The following is a 17,408-nucleotide window of genomic DNA, read 5'->3' as shown; positions in this document are numbered from 1 at the left end:
GAGCTCGTTGCATTCAAGTGCTTTGTTTTGGGAAAGAACAGGAATCCTGGAGGACACCAGGTTTATTCTTGCCTATTTATTGGGAAATTCTAATTAAAGCCAAAATGTTATTTAGTGTCCCATTCATTGACAACCACATAAACATTCACTGCACTATCTAGATAGTCAAATTCAGGCTTTTTTCGCTATGTATAAAACATACAATACGCTTCAAATGACTTTTCATATATGTAGCCTAAATATGCACTACTTTAACGACAAGGCAAGACGATGTAGATGTTGTGGGAAAAAAAACTTGTTAAGAAACCGTTTATGGCTCGCTCAACTCAGAAACTTGGGTATCAGAATTATCCCGAAGCTTCCCAGTGGTAAATCTGACTTGAGAGGGTGTTCATGTCCAATTTTCATAATTCTGAGTTCCTGAGTTGAGCGGGCCATAAACTTTAAACATGGCAGAGGGGAGAACGACTGCTATTGTGACAGGTATTCTTTACTAGTTTTTTCCACAATAGCTATATCACCTTGTCTTGTCGTTAAAATAGTGCATATTTATGAAGAATATTCATCCTCCATACACAGCGAAAATAGCCTGTTTTTGTCCGAAATCCCAGCAAGCTGACTATCTAGATAGTGCGGTGAATTGTTTATATGGTTGTCAATGAATGGGACGCTAAATAGCATTTTGCCTTTAATAAGATTTTCCTAATAAATAGGCAAGAATAAACCTGGTGTCATCCATGATTCCTGTTCTTTCCGACAACAAAGCACCGAGCAACGAGCTCGTAATCCCGACTTCAGAAGCGGGAAGTAGGAGATGTCCAATAGGCAGCATTAAAACGCATCTCTGACACTGGAAACCGTTGGAAGGCAAGGAGGGACTTCTAATCACCAGATGGTATCGCTTTCATTTCAGATCAGCTTGATGGTCACTGTAATTGATTTTGGAGTGTATCTGCATTAAATGCCCTCCAATCAACATACACAAAAATGAGTTGTGCATGTAGTTTCCCCAGCGCCATGCCAGACGTGAGGCTTATGATGGTTGATTAGCAGTTCCTTGACTACTAGAGAACAATTACACTGGTACACAAACACACTAAGATGCTGTAGCCATGTAAAACAAACTAAACCGAAGCTCAAATAATAAGCCTGACAAAGAACATTTTTCAACCATCAACTAAAATGGCACAGAACCAGAAGTGTAACATGGGGAATGCAAAAAGTTTTATGTTTCTCAAATATGACACTGAAACGATTTAATAATAAGGACAATTCATGTGGAACTTTGTTTTTCTAAACAGAAAAAGTCTGGAGTCAGTAAAAAAAAAAAGTTTTTTGAAAGAAATTAATACTTTTATTTAGCATGGACACATTAAATTGACAATAGAGACATTTATAATGTTACAAAAGATTTATCGGCCTAGTTATTTTTAACTTTCTATTCATCACAGAATCTGTACAAAAATGTATTCACACAAAAATATTAAGCAGCAACTGCTTTCAACATTGATAATAACGGGAAATACTTTGAGCACCAACTCGGATCACGTGACACTGAAGACTGAAAATGCAGCTTTGCGTCATAGAAATAAATTACATTTTAAAATATATGAATACAGAAAACGGTTATTTGAAATTGTAATAATATTTCACAATATTACTGTTTTTACTGTATTTTTGTGCAGTCTTGCTGAGCATAAAAGACATATTTCAAAAATGTAGAAGAGGAACATACTGTAGAAACCAATACATTTGTTGATATTTTCGTCAAATAAAATAATTTTATGCTGCTATTCATTTTCAACGTTCGCGCTAATCAAAACAGAAATACGTTCGTACAAAGCATTTCCTTATATCTCCCAGCGGGTGCCACGCACCTTTAAATTGTGTTGTTTCTAAAACCGAGAGGTGCTGGTAAACACTGTCCTTAGCAGAAACACTATTTACAGACTTATTATTTCAGTGGTTTAGCGTTGTAGCTTTTATCCATGACAGGTGAAGAGAGAGCACCTTCAATAAGCTCCGGCCCTGTCATTGTCACTGACAAGCGTAGATGCGGAGGGACGCGGGCTGGTTTAGCTTTCCCTGAGTGCATACCTCAGACCAGCCTGAAACCACAAGGGCACGTACTGCCATTTTCTCAGCGTGCGCTCTTTACAAAGTTTTAACCCCCAAGACGCTACGGAGTTTCACACTTGAGGAGTTTTTCCATCAAAAATGGAGAGGGGAGAAAAGATAGAGGCAGAAAAGGAGAGAATGTCTGGCAGATCTTTGAATCAGCAGGGAAGTCTACATGCGTCGAATGACTGATTCAGAACCGTTGGCAGGATACCGCTCAAACAGGGCTGAGTGAATAAAGGAGAAGTGATTCAGAGCCTGATGGATGTCACCACATCAGTTGATTTATTCCAGCTCAGGAGGAGGTAGAAAATGCATCATGCTGTTTGTATCCATCTCATGAAACAGAGATAACCTGTGAATCATCTCAATCAGATGAAAACCTACCTCGGTTGTAAAACACTTGGTGTTCAGCAAAAACATCGGATTCGGCACCCACACAAACAGAGCTATTCGCTCTCGAAGCTTTATGATTTTGAATACATTTCAATATCATAGCAAGCTCCACTTGTACAAAAATATGAACTGCTGTTAGAGCCTTCTCATTGCAACTCTGGGACGAAGGCCTCAAAATGAACGTTTCTTCATTTGCAACATTCCGCAATCCTGACGGCATGAAGGTCCTGACCACAGCCGCCACTAACGACCAAACCTCAGAAATCCATATATATCCAGATCTTTCTTTAACTAGCTCAGTAACCTACATGCATTGTGTGAATAATATTTTTACAAATCCAAAGATAAACCTCTTATACTTCCATAATCTTGATTAAATCAAACAATCACCCTATTTTTTTCCTCAAAGCCCTGCAAATAAAAAAAATAAAAAAATCATGTTCTGAAAGAGAGCTCAAGCCATGATTCCCTAATAGTTATCCGTTAATAGCTGAGATGCAGCAATTTATCCATCCTCAAAGTCGCACAAAGCACGAGAGCTGAATGGCACAGGCAATTACAGTGCGTGTGTACCTCTCCCGGTCTATGGCAGCCCTAATAATGCGTGCCGTATGACCACATGCACGCGGCCCGGCCGGTTGCCATGGTAACGCACAATCTTTCTGGACTTACGCTTGCGTATCATTGGCCATCATTATGTATCATTAAAAGCATACATATTAATGCAAAAAGGGGTTGAGCCGCGCTGCCTGAAAGGAGCAGCACCTGAACAAAGTGTGGTGTGTTAAGATGTCTGACCCTTCATCCTAATGCAGGATTAAAAGCAGAAGATACCGCCGCATAATCCACATCCATTTCACAGCAGACGCTTTGTTTATGAATCAAACGAACTATGAACTGTAATTTACACAAGTCGTGAATTATTAATGAAAAACACAAATTTACACAGTGCGTTGGTCATTGTGGTTTGGTTGCGCGATTTGATTTGTTTTCAAACCTGAGGTTCAAGTGCAACTCAAACTTTTATATCAGCAGCAATAGACATGAATACTAACCCATCTTTGGTCTGGTCCAGAACACCTGCGAGTAGAACCGTGGCCTCTTTGGACAGCCTTATGTCTGTTTGTGCATGGAGGAACTTGGACACGAAGTCCTCGGGGGACATGTGGTGCTCTCCATTCTTCTCCACGCTGGCATACTGTGAAGGAAAAGAAAACTGGGCTAATATTATGTATTTAATGCTGAGGCCACTGCAGTATAGAATAGATATTGTAGATACAAATCTGATTACCATTAATTGATGCATTTCATATAATAAACCAGCAAACTCAGAGCAGTCATTGAATTAGTCACTTAATACAGCGCCTTGTACAATGTAGTAATCCATGAAATGTGGCCGACCACATCTCAGTTAAAATCACATATTGCGTTGATCAAAATAGCAATCATAAATATGTAGTATTACAAACCCGAGACAGAATAACCGAAGAACAATTATGTTCACAGTTAAGGACAACATGAACAAAAACAACATCATTTTACAATCATCCAGATGGTAAACCAGAAGAAGGCAAGAAAAAGGCTGATTATTGAAAGGAATATTAATTAAGCATATGTTAGTTTTTTTGATCATTTGCTGTTAGATTCACTACTTAAAATACGTTATTCATGCAAAGTTTTTTTTCTCGTGCTTTAAAGGAACTCTGCTTCGTATATTCATGTGAACTTACTAGGAGTTTCATACAGTGCTCGATGCATTTTTAAATTAATCCTCAGGTTTTCTTTCTGTAATGAGAAATTAATTAATTGGTTATATCAGATAGAGGTATATCTCATTGACACCAGTGCTTAGATGTTGGGCTACGTTGCCATCCCTTCATTTCCAGACTCTCAAGGGAGATACGAGGTGACATACCTTCAAGAAAATGGACTTGAGCTCTGCTGGATCAGCCCTCTTTATCATTACCTGTAGACATAAACACATTATGATCTACATATATAATGGATCATACATTATTACACCCAGTGCTGTCTATTAACATTATTTTAGGATACGTTATATATATATATACACTGGTTATGATGCTCATTGGTGTTATTATAATTATTAAAAGCATCTTATATCTAAGCAACTCAACTTCAGGGAATGTTTAGCATCCTATAAACCCCATGACACCCATTCAAACACTCCAGCAGACAGTGGACAGTCTATCTACAGGGGTTTGATGATCCTTCATCAGAGCTCACTGAAGTGCTCTTATGTCTCAATGTCATTGACAGACGCTAACATTCACCCAGGACATTAGCAGGCTAACTAGCTCTGTCACACCGGCTACTGTGTACTGAAGGTTATCACTTAATCCGCGTCTCTCCAGTGTCCTGCGATGATGTTTTCTGGACATATACGTATGCTTCACGATAAAACACTGCGCTCCCTTCGTCTGCAGAAAGCTACTATGTTTCTGTGCGAGAATAACGCTTACCTTTGCTGCCATGATCAGCTAACGCACAACTATAGCAACAGGAAGACTTCTAGAGCTTGATGACGTTTCCATGGAGATCACGTGCGGGCGCGAGCGGCTAGTGCGCGTGGAGGAAACAAAAGCGGATGAAACGCTCACGTTGGTGCAGTCGTGAATCGTTCAAATATGAATATATTGGATAAAAAATCGGTCTCACACTTTGTAAGGATATTAATCATATCAGTTTATCAAATTTTAAATCATTTCACTGCTTTGGTTTGAGCAGTTGACGTCATTTTATGGGTGATCACTACGCTAACTTTTCACAGGATTTTTTTTTTATAAATATTCTTGGTGTTTCGAATATTTCAAACAAAGCATTGGGTATCACTTCTTAGTTGTTGTTGTTTTTTTCCATGTGGCCTCAATATAAAACCTGATAGTCTTGTAATATTTAATCAAACAAAAACCCATTCTTACAAAAAGCCTAAACAAAACAAAAAAAGCCATTCATGGCAGCAGGAAGTGATATCATTTGGGTAAGAAATCAATTATTAGCAGTGGAGTTGATGAATATGTTTTGCATTCTTGTTTTGACTCACTCTAACATACAGTTACAGAAATCAGTGTGATAATTTAATTAAAATAGCATTAAAAATATCAAAGATTTACTTTCACGCTAAGTCAATGCCTCACTAAGCAATGTCTAATATTAGCTCTTTATTTTCATTATAATTTAAAGGTTTAGTGCCTGAGCTTGACCAGACCCATATGAAATGCCAGACTTTCAGAAATGGCCCATGTCGTCCTTTATCTCCACAATAAAACATGATGTGCTCACACTGTCAGAAATAGGGGTACAGTAGGAGTCCATTTCTGTCCCCCAAGGTACAATCTACAATAAAAGTACCCCATAGGGCTTATTATTGGACCTCAAGGTACATATATTATGTACCTTTTTGAGGGTCAAAAAGCATTAAAAGGTACATATGTACCGTTTATTTTAAAGGTTAAAGGGATAGTTCACCCAAAAATGAAAATTCTGTCATCACTTACTCACCCTCAAGTTGTTCCAAACCTGTATGAGTTTCTTTGTTCTGCTGAACACAAAGGAAGATATTTGGAAGAATGTTTGTAATCAACAGATCTCGGTCCCCATTGACTTCCATAGTAGGAAAAAAATATACTATGGTAGTCAATGGGGACCGAGATCTGTTTGGTTACAAACGTTCTTCCAAATATCTTCCTTTGTGTTCAGCAGAACAAAGAAACTCATACAGGTTTGGAACAACTTGAGGGTGAGTAAGTGATGACAGAATTTTCATTTTTGGGTGAACTATCCCTTTAAGGTACAATATTGTACCCTTGAGGGTACAGCCCCAGTGACAAGCCATTGTACCCCTAAAGGTACAATTATGTACTTTATTTTCTGAGAGTGCATGATGACGCTGATGAAATGGAAATTGCAGCAATGGAGAATAACTGATGTCATGTCATCTAAAAGAATGATTACATCATGGTAAAATTAAATATATTAAAGATATAAAGAGTTGTAATAAGCTATAGTTATGAGCTTAAGTAAAATAAATAAATTAAGAGCAGGATGACATGCTAAAAATCTAAACAACATTAACATTTAAACAATTTTCTCTTGAAAGTCTTCCTTATTCTATAAGCTTTTTTTATTCAACCATCAACAAGAAATTTATAATTTTCCTTGGTATAAAAAAAAACATTTAAAGGAGGAAAAGGTCTCTGACGGGGGATGGTCTTCAGAAATAAAATGTGTTTTGTGCTGAAAATAATTCAAAGTGTTTTTCTGGTGGCTTCAGGGTTCTTGGAGAACCAGTAGGAACCACAGTGTTTTTCACAGCAGGCTTTCTCTGTCACTCAAATGGGCCTCACAGGGGAAATTCTCTTCCCCCAAATATCCATGGCACCTGCTCCGTTTTTATTCAGAAATATATCTCAAAAGCGAGTTTAGTGATGCACTGTGTTAACATTTCTGGTAACTTGCTTAATATATATATGATTCGTTGAATTTAATAAAAAAATGTATGGTAAGTGGTTGCACACAATTGATTTTAGCTACATTTAAACAAATGCATTAAGTTGAACTTAATCAATTTTAGTTCAACTTAATGCATTTGTTTAAATGTAGCTCATGTCTTTCCATTTGTTTGCACATTTTGAAGAATGTCAGAACCCAAACAGTTTTGGTAACCATTGACTTCCATTGTAGCCTATATGGACAAAACAAATAGTCAATTTATTTAAAAAAGTATAGCTACATGTAAATAATCCAACCTTTATTAACCACACTGATATATTCGAAATATAATAAATAGAGAATAAACCGTCTCTGTGCTTGGACTCCCCTGGTTGGATTTGTTGCTGAAGCAGAAGACCTTTGACATGTCTTGGCCGGGGTCACCGTCTGCCTCTCCTGGGACAAACACTTCTTTGAAGAAAAAGACTGCAAGGCTAGACGGACTTCTTGGGGCAAAACCCTCCTATTTTCAGTTGTCTAAACTAAGAGTTTTAAAAATAGAACTACTTATAAACAAATGATTGAACCACTTTGTCGCTCTTTACCACTGGAGTGTCTCTAATAATGGTCAGCGACTGGGGACTCCAGAGGTCTCGGAGGTTAAATACCTTCTGTTTTAAGTAACACAGGCATGGAGATGTGGTTTACAAAGTTGTGTCTATTTGAGATGTTGACAGTTTAATTATGGTCTTTCAAGCACTGATGAGGATGACTGACATGATTTAACTTCTCCTAGAGCTCGTCTGCCTCCTTTAACCTTAGACTATATATCTTTTAAACTTCTAACTTCTAAAAGTTACATTACATCATGTGTACAGGTTAGTCGGTCGATCTATCGATCTGTCTGTTGTTTGATCTATCTATCTATCTATCTATCTATCTATCTATCTATCTATCTATCTATCTATCTATCTATCTATCTATCTATCTATCTATCTATCTATCTCTATATATATATATATATATATATATACAGAATATACATCTGTCATCTATGTGTCAGTCGGTCGTTTGGTTTATCTATCTATCTATCTATCTATCTATCTATCTATCTATCTATCTATCTATATCTGTCTGTCTGTCTGTCTGTCTGTCTGTCTATTTAAATATTGCTGCCAATTTACAACAGGTCCTTTACTGCAAATTCTGGTCATTACATGCCTATAAATGTAAATAAATAAATATATTTTGAATAGTAAATTGTAGCACGTTTAATGCTAACAACCATTTCAATTGTTTGTTTTTTAACCCTGGAACTAGCTCACTAAGACATTTTAAATGTAATTTAAATTGGACGTCCAAAAGCGCAGTGCGCCATTGCTTTTTCCCTCGTTGAACGATTTGTCAGCATATGGTTACTGACTACATTCTTTTATTCTGTTTTTCAGTCTGTCTCTAATTTCTCATTCTCTGAAATGAATCAGACGGCAATCGGATGGCACATAGAATCTCACTGACAAAAGCAGAATGAGCATTATGAGCCGTGACAGACACAAAAATAAACATGTTTCAACAACATCCCACCAGCTAACTTAGTAAGTCTGGTTCAATTCAATGTGCAAAACAATAAAGAGCTCTGACAATGGACAAATGAGCACAGGCTAGATTTTTCAAACCTGACCAAGGAAAAGCCTGACTGCGCTGTTTACAAAGTCAAAGAGTAAAGCTGTTCACTGTAGATTTCATTGCCCATGCATTTACACTTGTGCACAAACATACGCTCCAGTCACCTGAACCTACCCACTCCTCATGGAGTCCGGCTCCTGAACGAATCTGTTTAACATCTTTCAGTTCAAATGAGAGACTACACTAAACATGCCTTGGGGCAAATGGGATGGGCTGAAATTGCCCCTCTGGAGGGACGGCGGATGCGCCGGGGCAGTTTGAGAAGGTCCAGGCAAGCAGGCTTTAGCCATTTCCAAAAACAAGAGCCCACACTCAGACCTGCAACCTGAGAGGACGAATAATAACCCTCCACATAAGTGAATCCAGATGCAGGCCGCAAAACACCGAGGAGCCCGGCAGAGGCTCCGGACCCTCAGATCCCTGCTCTTTCTCAGAGCTGATGATCATAGAAGCTGTTCAAACGCATTGTGGGAGGGAAATGATCAGCCTCGTTCGTCTTTGAACAAAACAAGAACACCAGAAAATCTTTAAGTCTTTTCCCTTTCCTTCTCCTGAGGACATAGCACCTGGCCACGGATCTAGATACACAGGCCCTGCCGGAAATCTGGAATCCGGAAGCGTGGTCAAAATATAGGGCACTTTTTAGATATCAATTCAGGAATGTTCTGGTCGATTAACATTGTTTTCAACATCGATAATGACAAGAAATGTTTCCAAATCAGCATATTAGAATGATTTCTGAAGGATCATGTGACACTGAAGACTGGAGTAATGATGCAGGAATAAATTACATTTTAAAATAGAAAGTTGTTTAAATTTGAATAATATTTCACAATGTTACTGTGTGTTTTTACTGTATTTTTTGATCAAATAAATGCAGGCTTGGTGATGCAGTGAATTTAAGCATCATAATACTGTAGGCAACATTATTGAGATTTGCTAAAGAATACACTTAATAGGTGTTTTTAAAGATTAACTTTCAGTTAGTGTTAGATGACAGCAAAATATGGCAATTGAGTATGCACCATTACGTATTAACGAAAATGCTGGGTTGTTTTAACCCAATGTTGGGTCAAATATGGACTAACCCAACGTTGGGTTAAAAAATGCAGTTTAAAAATGGACAAATTGCATTTTGGACAAAATCAAAAATGGACAAAAATGCAATTAAAAAATGGACAAATTGCATTGGTTACATTAAAAATGTAACCCAACGGCAGGGTTTGTCCATTTTTAAATTGCATTTTTAACCCAACGTTGGGTTAGTCCATATTTGACCCAACATTGGGTTAAAACAACCCAGCATTTTTTAGAGTGATACTGGCCAATGTATATATCCAATATTAAATGTTAACGATAAATTCACAAATATATATATATATTTACTTCTATTACCGATATGGTAGCCGATGATGCACGCTTCCCTATAGTCAAAACATTTGATATGATGTTTTAGAGATTTTGACAAAATAAAATGCACATCTCAGGGACGAATCCATGTGCATCAACGGACTGTTATTTTCTTTTTATTGTGACATCTGCATTTTGGATGAGGAACAGAGACACTGCACACTGCGGTTCTCATGGCTACAGAGTGGCCCGTGCAAAATACAAAACACAAATCACCAAGGATGCATCATGTTACATGTCACTCAATCCATTTCAAGCAAAAAACGAACAATCCTGTTCACTGTTCTGTCAGAACTGACGGGAGCCTGTAAGATGAGAGGACAAAAAGTGTTCTCATACATGGACTGAAGAGATGAGCCCATCCAAAATAAAAGAGAAGTGCTATTATTTTCTTTATCTGATGTCAAATAAAAACCATTGGAGATCAAAATGGAAATGTTGTCTGATATAATATCATTAGCATCTCCCAGGAAAATCTGTGATTCTTCTACTAAGGTTTTAATGACGCACTGCAGTGTGTGGACTCTTCACGGTTGTGTATTCTGAGAAGAATGAGTGCGACTCCACACACTCTGCTTCCCTTAATCAGCGGATATGTAAGCCAGCACAATGAGCAGTGATTCAAAGCTCATGACAGAACAGCGTTCCTTAGCAGGGAGCCCTTCAGTAACACGTGTCACTTCTAATTTCGACGAGCTGCGTGATGGCCAGCAGACACTCCATCATGAAACACACACCAGTTCTTTGTTTGCTTATGTGTTTCTTTCATTTCCCAATCCCAAACACGGCGGCATGAAACAAACTGCACATTTTCCATTCCATTTCAGTAGGCGTTGCCTGCTTTGGCTCATTTTAAGGAAGTTTGCCACTCAGAGGACAAACGGTTAAATTAAAGATGACTGAATGATGACTGCATTTCCCAACATTGAATAAAAAAAAAATAGCTTGAGTTTGCTCTTTGAAACGAGGTTGACAAATGTGAGATTTTGGTTTTCCCGTTCCTGCATTTAGAAGGAGAAAAAGCAATGTGAATGGGTCATTAATTTGCCATGTTAGGAAAATTACCAGTGAAAGGATTGAATTATTGAATCCTGAAAAAGAAGGCGGTGTTTTCGGTGCATATTCCCATTAGGATGTATAGTAAGGAATCAGGGGTGCTTGATAGCACGTTAACCACCTGTGTGTGTGTGTGTGTGTGTGTGTGTGTGTGTTAGAGAGAGATAGAAATGGTCCACATGCCTCCATTTGCTGGATTTGTGTCCTGCCCGAGGCTGAGATTTGGAACATTGTTGTTGTCTCGTGAGCAGACAGCCGCTCACACATGATAAATTGTTTCCGTGTTGAGCTCGTACTATAAGCCTGCGCCTCCGCCAGGCCTCCCAGACTCTCAAACCCCCGAAGCTGCATTTTTCCAGATTTTACAGTTGCACTCCGCATTTGTTCATGAGTCTATTAGGCCTCCGCACACTTTATCCTTATTTATTTGTCAATCTCAGCTATGAAAGCAATTCAAAGTTGGAAAAAAGATCAAAACACATCATTACCATTTTAGTGGAGATCAACCAGTAGCCTATATCTGCATAATTTCAGCTTTAATGAAAATTATGTGTACATATACACACATATATACACACAGAGACACAGACATATATACAATGTGTCTGTAAATTTAATTATATATATATACACACACATATATTATGTAAACACAAACTTTTATGTTAGATGCGATTAATCGTGATTAATCGATTTGACAGCAGTCACTCTATATGTATGTATGTATATTTTAAACTCAAACTCACCTTAAAAACCTTCTAAAAGTCATAATCTTAATTTATTTGCAAAAAAAATTTGTTTTATATATATCGTTCCAAAAATAATAAATGTAATATTAAAAATATAAATGTACCTACATTATTTAAATCTATAAACTGCAAAACATTATATACACTAACGTTCAAAAGTAAAAATGTATACTTTTAAGATTTTTTTTCTAAGACTGTGTGTGTGTGTGTGTGTGTGTGTGTGTGTGTGTGTGTATAGAGAGAGAGAGAAAGAGAGAGAGAGAGAGAGATTTACAGTGCTGTCAAATCAATTAATCATGATTAATCACATCTAACAAAAGTTTGTTTACATAATATGTGTATATATATTATTACATTTTTAAATATGTGTGTCTGTATATACTATATGTGTTCATATGTGCATACAGACACGCACATGCACACAGACATATATGATATATATACATTTTATAATATATGCACACACACATGTTTTATGTAAACACAAACTTTTATGTTAGATGCAATTAATCACGATTAATCGATATTTGTGTGTGTGTGTGTGTGTGTGTGTAATGTCATAAACAAATAAATCTTTATATCGCACATAAAAACTTTTTTTTTGGTGACTACATAATTCCTATACTTCAATGCATGTTGTTTTTTGATACTTAGATTTGATTTATAACTTCACAATTATTCTAAAATGTGATCAATATTATTAATTAACAATGAGTAGGAGTGTCTAAACTATTCACTGGTAGTGTATGTTAAGATTTTGTGTACATATTCTCATAAACATCAGCCATCGGGGGACATTATTATTCCCCATTATAATATTTACGCTTTAAAAGCTGTTCGACAAACATTAATGGTTTGAGTGAAACCTCAGGTGTACCACACATCTAAAAGGTCATTTGGAGTCCCTTACAGTTATTGTGGAAATGAGAGACATTGAGTGAATGAGATGATTAATTAATAACAATTATCAGAGGTCTGATAATTCACTAGTGAAGATAACATCAAGAGTGCTTAATTGCCCTGGCGAGTCTTGATGTGCTTTTCCTCCAAGACTGTCCAGGGTTATTAAGTGCGGTGAGTTGCCTTGATATGTTGGGCATGCTTAAAATATGATTGCAGGACTGATGGAATAAAAACAACCTGTAATTGCTGGGTATCGCTGAGCTTGAAGATGATTTAGGAGCCCAGTGGGGAACTACATAAATAAACAAATAAATAAAACCTTTTTCCATTTTAAACAAACCACTAAGACCACCAAGACTAGCAAATATGACAGTAGGATTATTTAACCATTATTAAAGCTCTTTATTTTAGATTTGGTCCTTTTTTTTTATCAATTAGCCTAAACAATAACATATAAAACAAAAGACTTTTCAATGTTCGCATAGTTGAGCTGATAAAAACCTGCTGTTATGACGTTTTACTCAATAATTTCTCCTAATTTTTACATTAATTTCATTTAGAAATCAAATTGGTTTGATGATAGTAATGTAAATTAGCAGACATTTATATATATAAATGTATAAATACATTTTAATGATGTACATATAATATTATGCATTTATTTATATATGTATAAAAATATATATAAATTATATTTTATATATTTAATGCAAATATTTATATATATACACACACACAGGTATACATTTTAATGATGTAAACATATAATTTTTTATTTAAATATACTGTATAATGTATAAATACATATATAATTATATATTTAATGAATAAAATAATAATATACATATATAGGGTTAGGGTTTATATATTTATATATTATAATATCAGTGACTTTAAAACTTTTTCCAACATCAATGGAAATAATTTCCAATGTAGAAGTCATCAAAATGTCTCTATAGCGCAAAATGACGTCCAAAACAAGGCTTTGTTTTTGTATGACACAGCAAAACACTGTAATATTTCCAAATGCCCTGTATAGGCTCTACGGGCAAATGAACAGCAGAGAAAATAAAGAGTAACAACAGCCAATACCACCATAAGTGACTTCTGTTTTTCAGTGCCACGGTCCATACATTGGAAAAAGAAAGACGGACAAAGAAATGCATATAGAGAGAAAAGGGGCCTGAAACGAGGTTAACACACTCACTTACACTGATACACATGTCCTTTTAAGGTCCCTCAATGGGGGAACCCTCATCTGTGTCTTCAGAAGTTTTTTTTTCCACCCTCAATAAACAGGCCAACCATTGTCACATGGAGGGCTCTCGTTATTATTTTTTGAAGTAATTACACCTTATTATCTGTGTTTACTTTAGCGAGGGCGAGTGCAGGTGTGGGACAGGGAGTTGTGGGTGGTGGTGATGGGCCGCACTGCTGAACAGTTGCCCCTGTGACTCAGTTTTTTTTTACTCAAGGTTTGGGCATTGTAGCTGTGCTCTGCCACTAATTTCAGACCCACAAAAGAAACGTGCAATTAGGCCTATTATTGCAGCAGCTGCGCTCCCTGCACGACGGCCCCCTGTCTTCATGCTGGAGATGCTTGCTGTGGTCGCAAACACCCCAGTGCGACCGCAACACCCATCCTATGTGTGACAGAAACACCACAGAATGAGCAAATAATAAACTTTAGTATATCTCGATATAGTGCATCAAATTATAACAGTATATAAAACTACTACAGTGAGGGTGTGAAGTCATTTTTCATTATAAAAAAAATCACATTTAATTCTATTTTCAGATATACCGGTATTGATATTTATTGAATGAACACATATACTATGTTGTAATTGATCAAAAGTGATGGTAAAGAAAGAAGTATAATGTTACAAAAATAAATGCTGTTAATTCCATTTGTCAAATAATTCTGAAAAAAATGGTATCAGTTTTCACAAAAATATGAAGTAGCACAACTGTTTTCAACATTGATAATAATTAGACATGTTTCTTAAGCAGCAAATCATCATATTAGAATGATTTCTGAAGGATCATGTGACACTGAAATTCAGCTTTGACATCACAGGATTAAATTACATTTTTAAATATATTAAAAACAGAAAACAGCTATATTTTGCATTGTAATAATTTTTCAATGCAAAACATTATAACAGTAATAATTAATAATTATTGTTTAAATGCACTAACATTTTCAACAAAAAAAAAAACAAGTTCAGTTGCTGCCAACCAATCAAATTGGTTGATTAGTCATTTCAACTTAAATTATATTACACTGACTTAAAAAAATTGAGTTGAGTCTTGGATAACGCATTTAAAAAAGTTGAAATTGCTTATTTTGATGAGTTAAAGTAACGTAAAAACAAGTTGCTATGACTTACTTATAGCTGCATTTTTTACATTGCGTTTAATGTTTACATATATTAAAAAATATCGTACATTTTAAAGCATTGCACCTGACTGATTCATACATTTAAAAAAAAAAAAAGTTTTAGATTTGTCGCCATTGATTTCAGGTCAGGACGAGTGACCTGTTGACAGAATTTAAAAGAACCCAAATTCACTATCAATTGCTAACAGGACAAAAGAAATAATATAGTGGAAAATACTATATGCGTTCTTAATCATTCTCTTGAACTGTGAAACTGAATTTTTGGGGAAGCCACAAAGACCCACCTTGCTCAAACACAAGAGGCCAATCTTCCGCCTTCAGGCACAAACAAAATGGCCCTGGAATCTCCAATGTTGCTCTCACTTAGTGATTTTCACACCTCGATGGCTCTCCAACAATTAAAATAATGATCCAGCGCAGAGCACTTATTTTGAAGGGCATGGGTGGATTTACATGTTATGATTGTGTGCGCCTGCAAGATGTGGGTGTCCCTGATGTCAAAAAAAAGAGGATGTAATCATAAATTTGACATCAAGTCATTAAAGTCAGAACCAACAACTCAAAATCTATTAAAAAACACATAGTTCAGCAAGTAGATGCAGCCTCATACACATGTACTCTTAAGGGCGTTTTACACTTGAATTAGTTAACCCTGGGTCATTCTAAACCCTGGGTGAACGGAATCCCGGGTTAACTTTATTCACGTTTCATTCTGCTTCTACTAGACCCGGGGGTTAACGATTAATTCAATGAATATTTACATAAAGGCTCTAGCATTGCACATCCTCATACTGCCAAATATCAAGTTTATCCTTATCGGACTATAAAGGTAAGAATGAAATTGATGCATTTTCTGTAACCATCTCACATTTTTCACCTAAGATGCTGAAACTGCTGTTTATACAATGAGGTGAGTTTCCATGACTGCAAAAAGCACATGAATATGAGGCATGCGATTGGCTGTCGGTTGCTAAGCATGTAGCCTAAACGTTCTAACGCCGCATCGTTTCACACTGTACAAGTTTAGCACAGATCAGTGGTTAATGCGGGGTTAACGGCGCAAAAAGCGGTACTAACTCTGCTCCGGAGCTAGGCTTCATAACCCCGGGTAAAAAAGCGGTGCTAACCCCGCTTTTTAATTACAAGTGTGAAACGTTCTTGTACCCGGGGGTTAAAAGCGGGGTTTAGAATGACGTCGATAACCCGGGGTTAAGCGCAGTGTGAAAAGCCCATAGCTATAACTAACCAATTTGATGTATGTCAGAGCCAAACATGCATCAAACAAATAATTTCATTCATTTACAAATTATATTTCGAATTTTGGGGAGAGAAAATGCGCAATTCAAGGCTTTAAAATGTGAGCGAAATGATGGTAGACTCCTCTGGGGTAGGAGATGCCTTATTGGCATTGATTTCAGCTCATTATGTCCTTGGGACGCACAGCCACAAATCCAGAGAAATCATTTTGCTAGGGGGGGAGTGCGGCTGGGCAAATTGGCTTCTGGTTCCGTGTGGGAGCCCTCGCTGTGAAGAGCAAAAGAGCAGGGCCCGGTCGGGAGTGGGCAGGCCCAGGCAGGACCGGCTGGGGGCTCACGCTGTGACCACCTCCGTGCCACAGAGACAAACACTTCACTGGATAATCTCCACACCAGAGACTCTGCAAAGCCCCATGGATGCAGGGGAAGAGTCAGGGCACAGGGGAGCAGTTTCAGATCAGGGGCCTGGATGTGTGCAGCTGCATCACTGAATGGTACACGAAAGTCTGCTCACTGCCTAACAATATGAACCAGACTTTCCTGAGCCGTTTAGAAAAAAAGAAGATTCATGCAAAACAATGAAATAGAAATAGAAGAAAACTGAAACAGAATAGGGAAAACATTTTTTTATTATCACACTTATTAACACAAGTTGTATATAAGAGGGGAAAAAAAACATTGATATCAGTTTCAACTGACCCGTTTTACAACGATGGGCTTCTTACAGAAGTAATAAGAGAAATCACATTTTTTATTGACAGAACAAGCTGACAATATGCAAATGTGGAAAAATCCATTTTCAGCTCAAGTAATCCACCATTAAGAGGTTTCCATCTTGTATCCGTGTTTTTCAAGCTCCGCTCTTAAAAGAATGGAAAAAAGTGGGGGAAACGTTAAAAAGTGCAATAACTCACAAAAACAAACACAGAAAGAATTAAATTGGTAAAATTGGTCAATTTTCACATTAAAAACAGCTGT

General features: G+C 36.9%; 2 protein-coding genes across 3 annotated transcripts in view; both read right to left on the bottom strand.

The window, feature by feature from the left end:
* The window catches only part of slc25a13 (solute carrier family 25 member 13), a 42,098-nt gene extending 37,027 nt beyond the window's left edge, over positions 1-5,071 (bottom strand). The window contains exons 1-4 of one of the 2 annotated variants that reach the window (XM_084423774.1): positions 4,998-5,044; positions 4,430-4,480; positions 4,245-4,299; positions 3,570-3,712 (exon numbers count right to left, since the gene is read on the bottom strand). In XM_084423774.1, the coding sequence (XP_084279900.1) occupies positions 3,570-3,712; positions 4,245-4,256 (155 nt within the window). In that variant the 5' untranslated portion in view covers positions 4,257-4,299; positions 4,430-4,480; positions 4,998-5,044. Of the gene's footprint in view, positions 1-3,569; positions 3,713-4,244; positions 4,300-4,429; positions 4,481-4,997 lie in introns of both variants that reach the window. The other variant, XM_084423773.1, reaches the window with a different exon arrangement.
* Positions 5,072-17,041: 11,970 nt separating this feature from the next.
* Positions 17,042-17,408, bottom strand: part of sem1 (SEM1 26S proteasome subunit) — a 1,915-nt gene continuing 1,548 nt past the window's right edge. Inside the window, exon 3 of the mRNA XM_084422563.1 lies at positions 17,042-17,292. Coding sequence (XP_084278689.1) covers positions 17,250-17,292 — 43 coding nt within the window. The 3' untranslated portion in view covers positions 17,042-17,249. The remainder of the gene's footprint in view (positions 17,293-17,408) is intronic.

Source organism: Rutilus rutilus (genome assembly GCF_951802725.1).
Source record: "Rutilus rutilus genome assembly, chromosome: 11".
Taxonomy (NCBI): domain Eukaryota; kingdom Metazoa; phylum Chordata; class Actinopteri; order Cypriniformes; family Leuciscidae; genus Rutilus; species Rutilus rutilus.
This window is presented reverse-complemented; position numbering and strand designations above follow the sequence as displayed.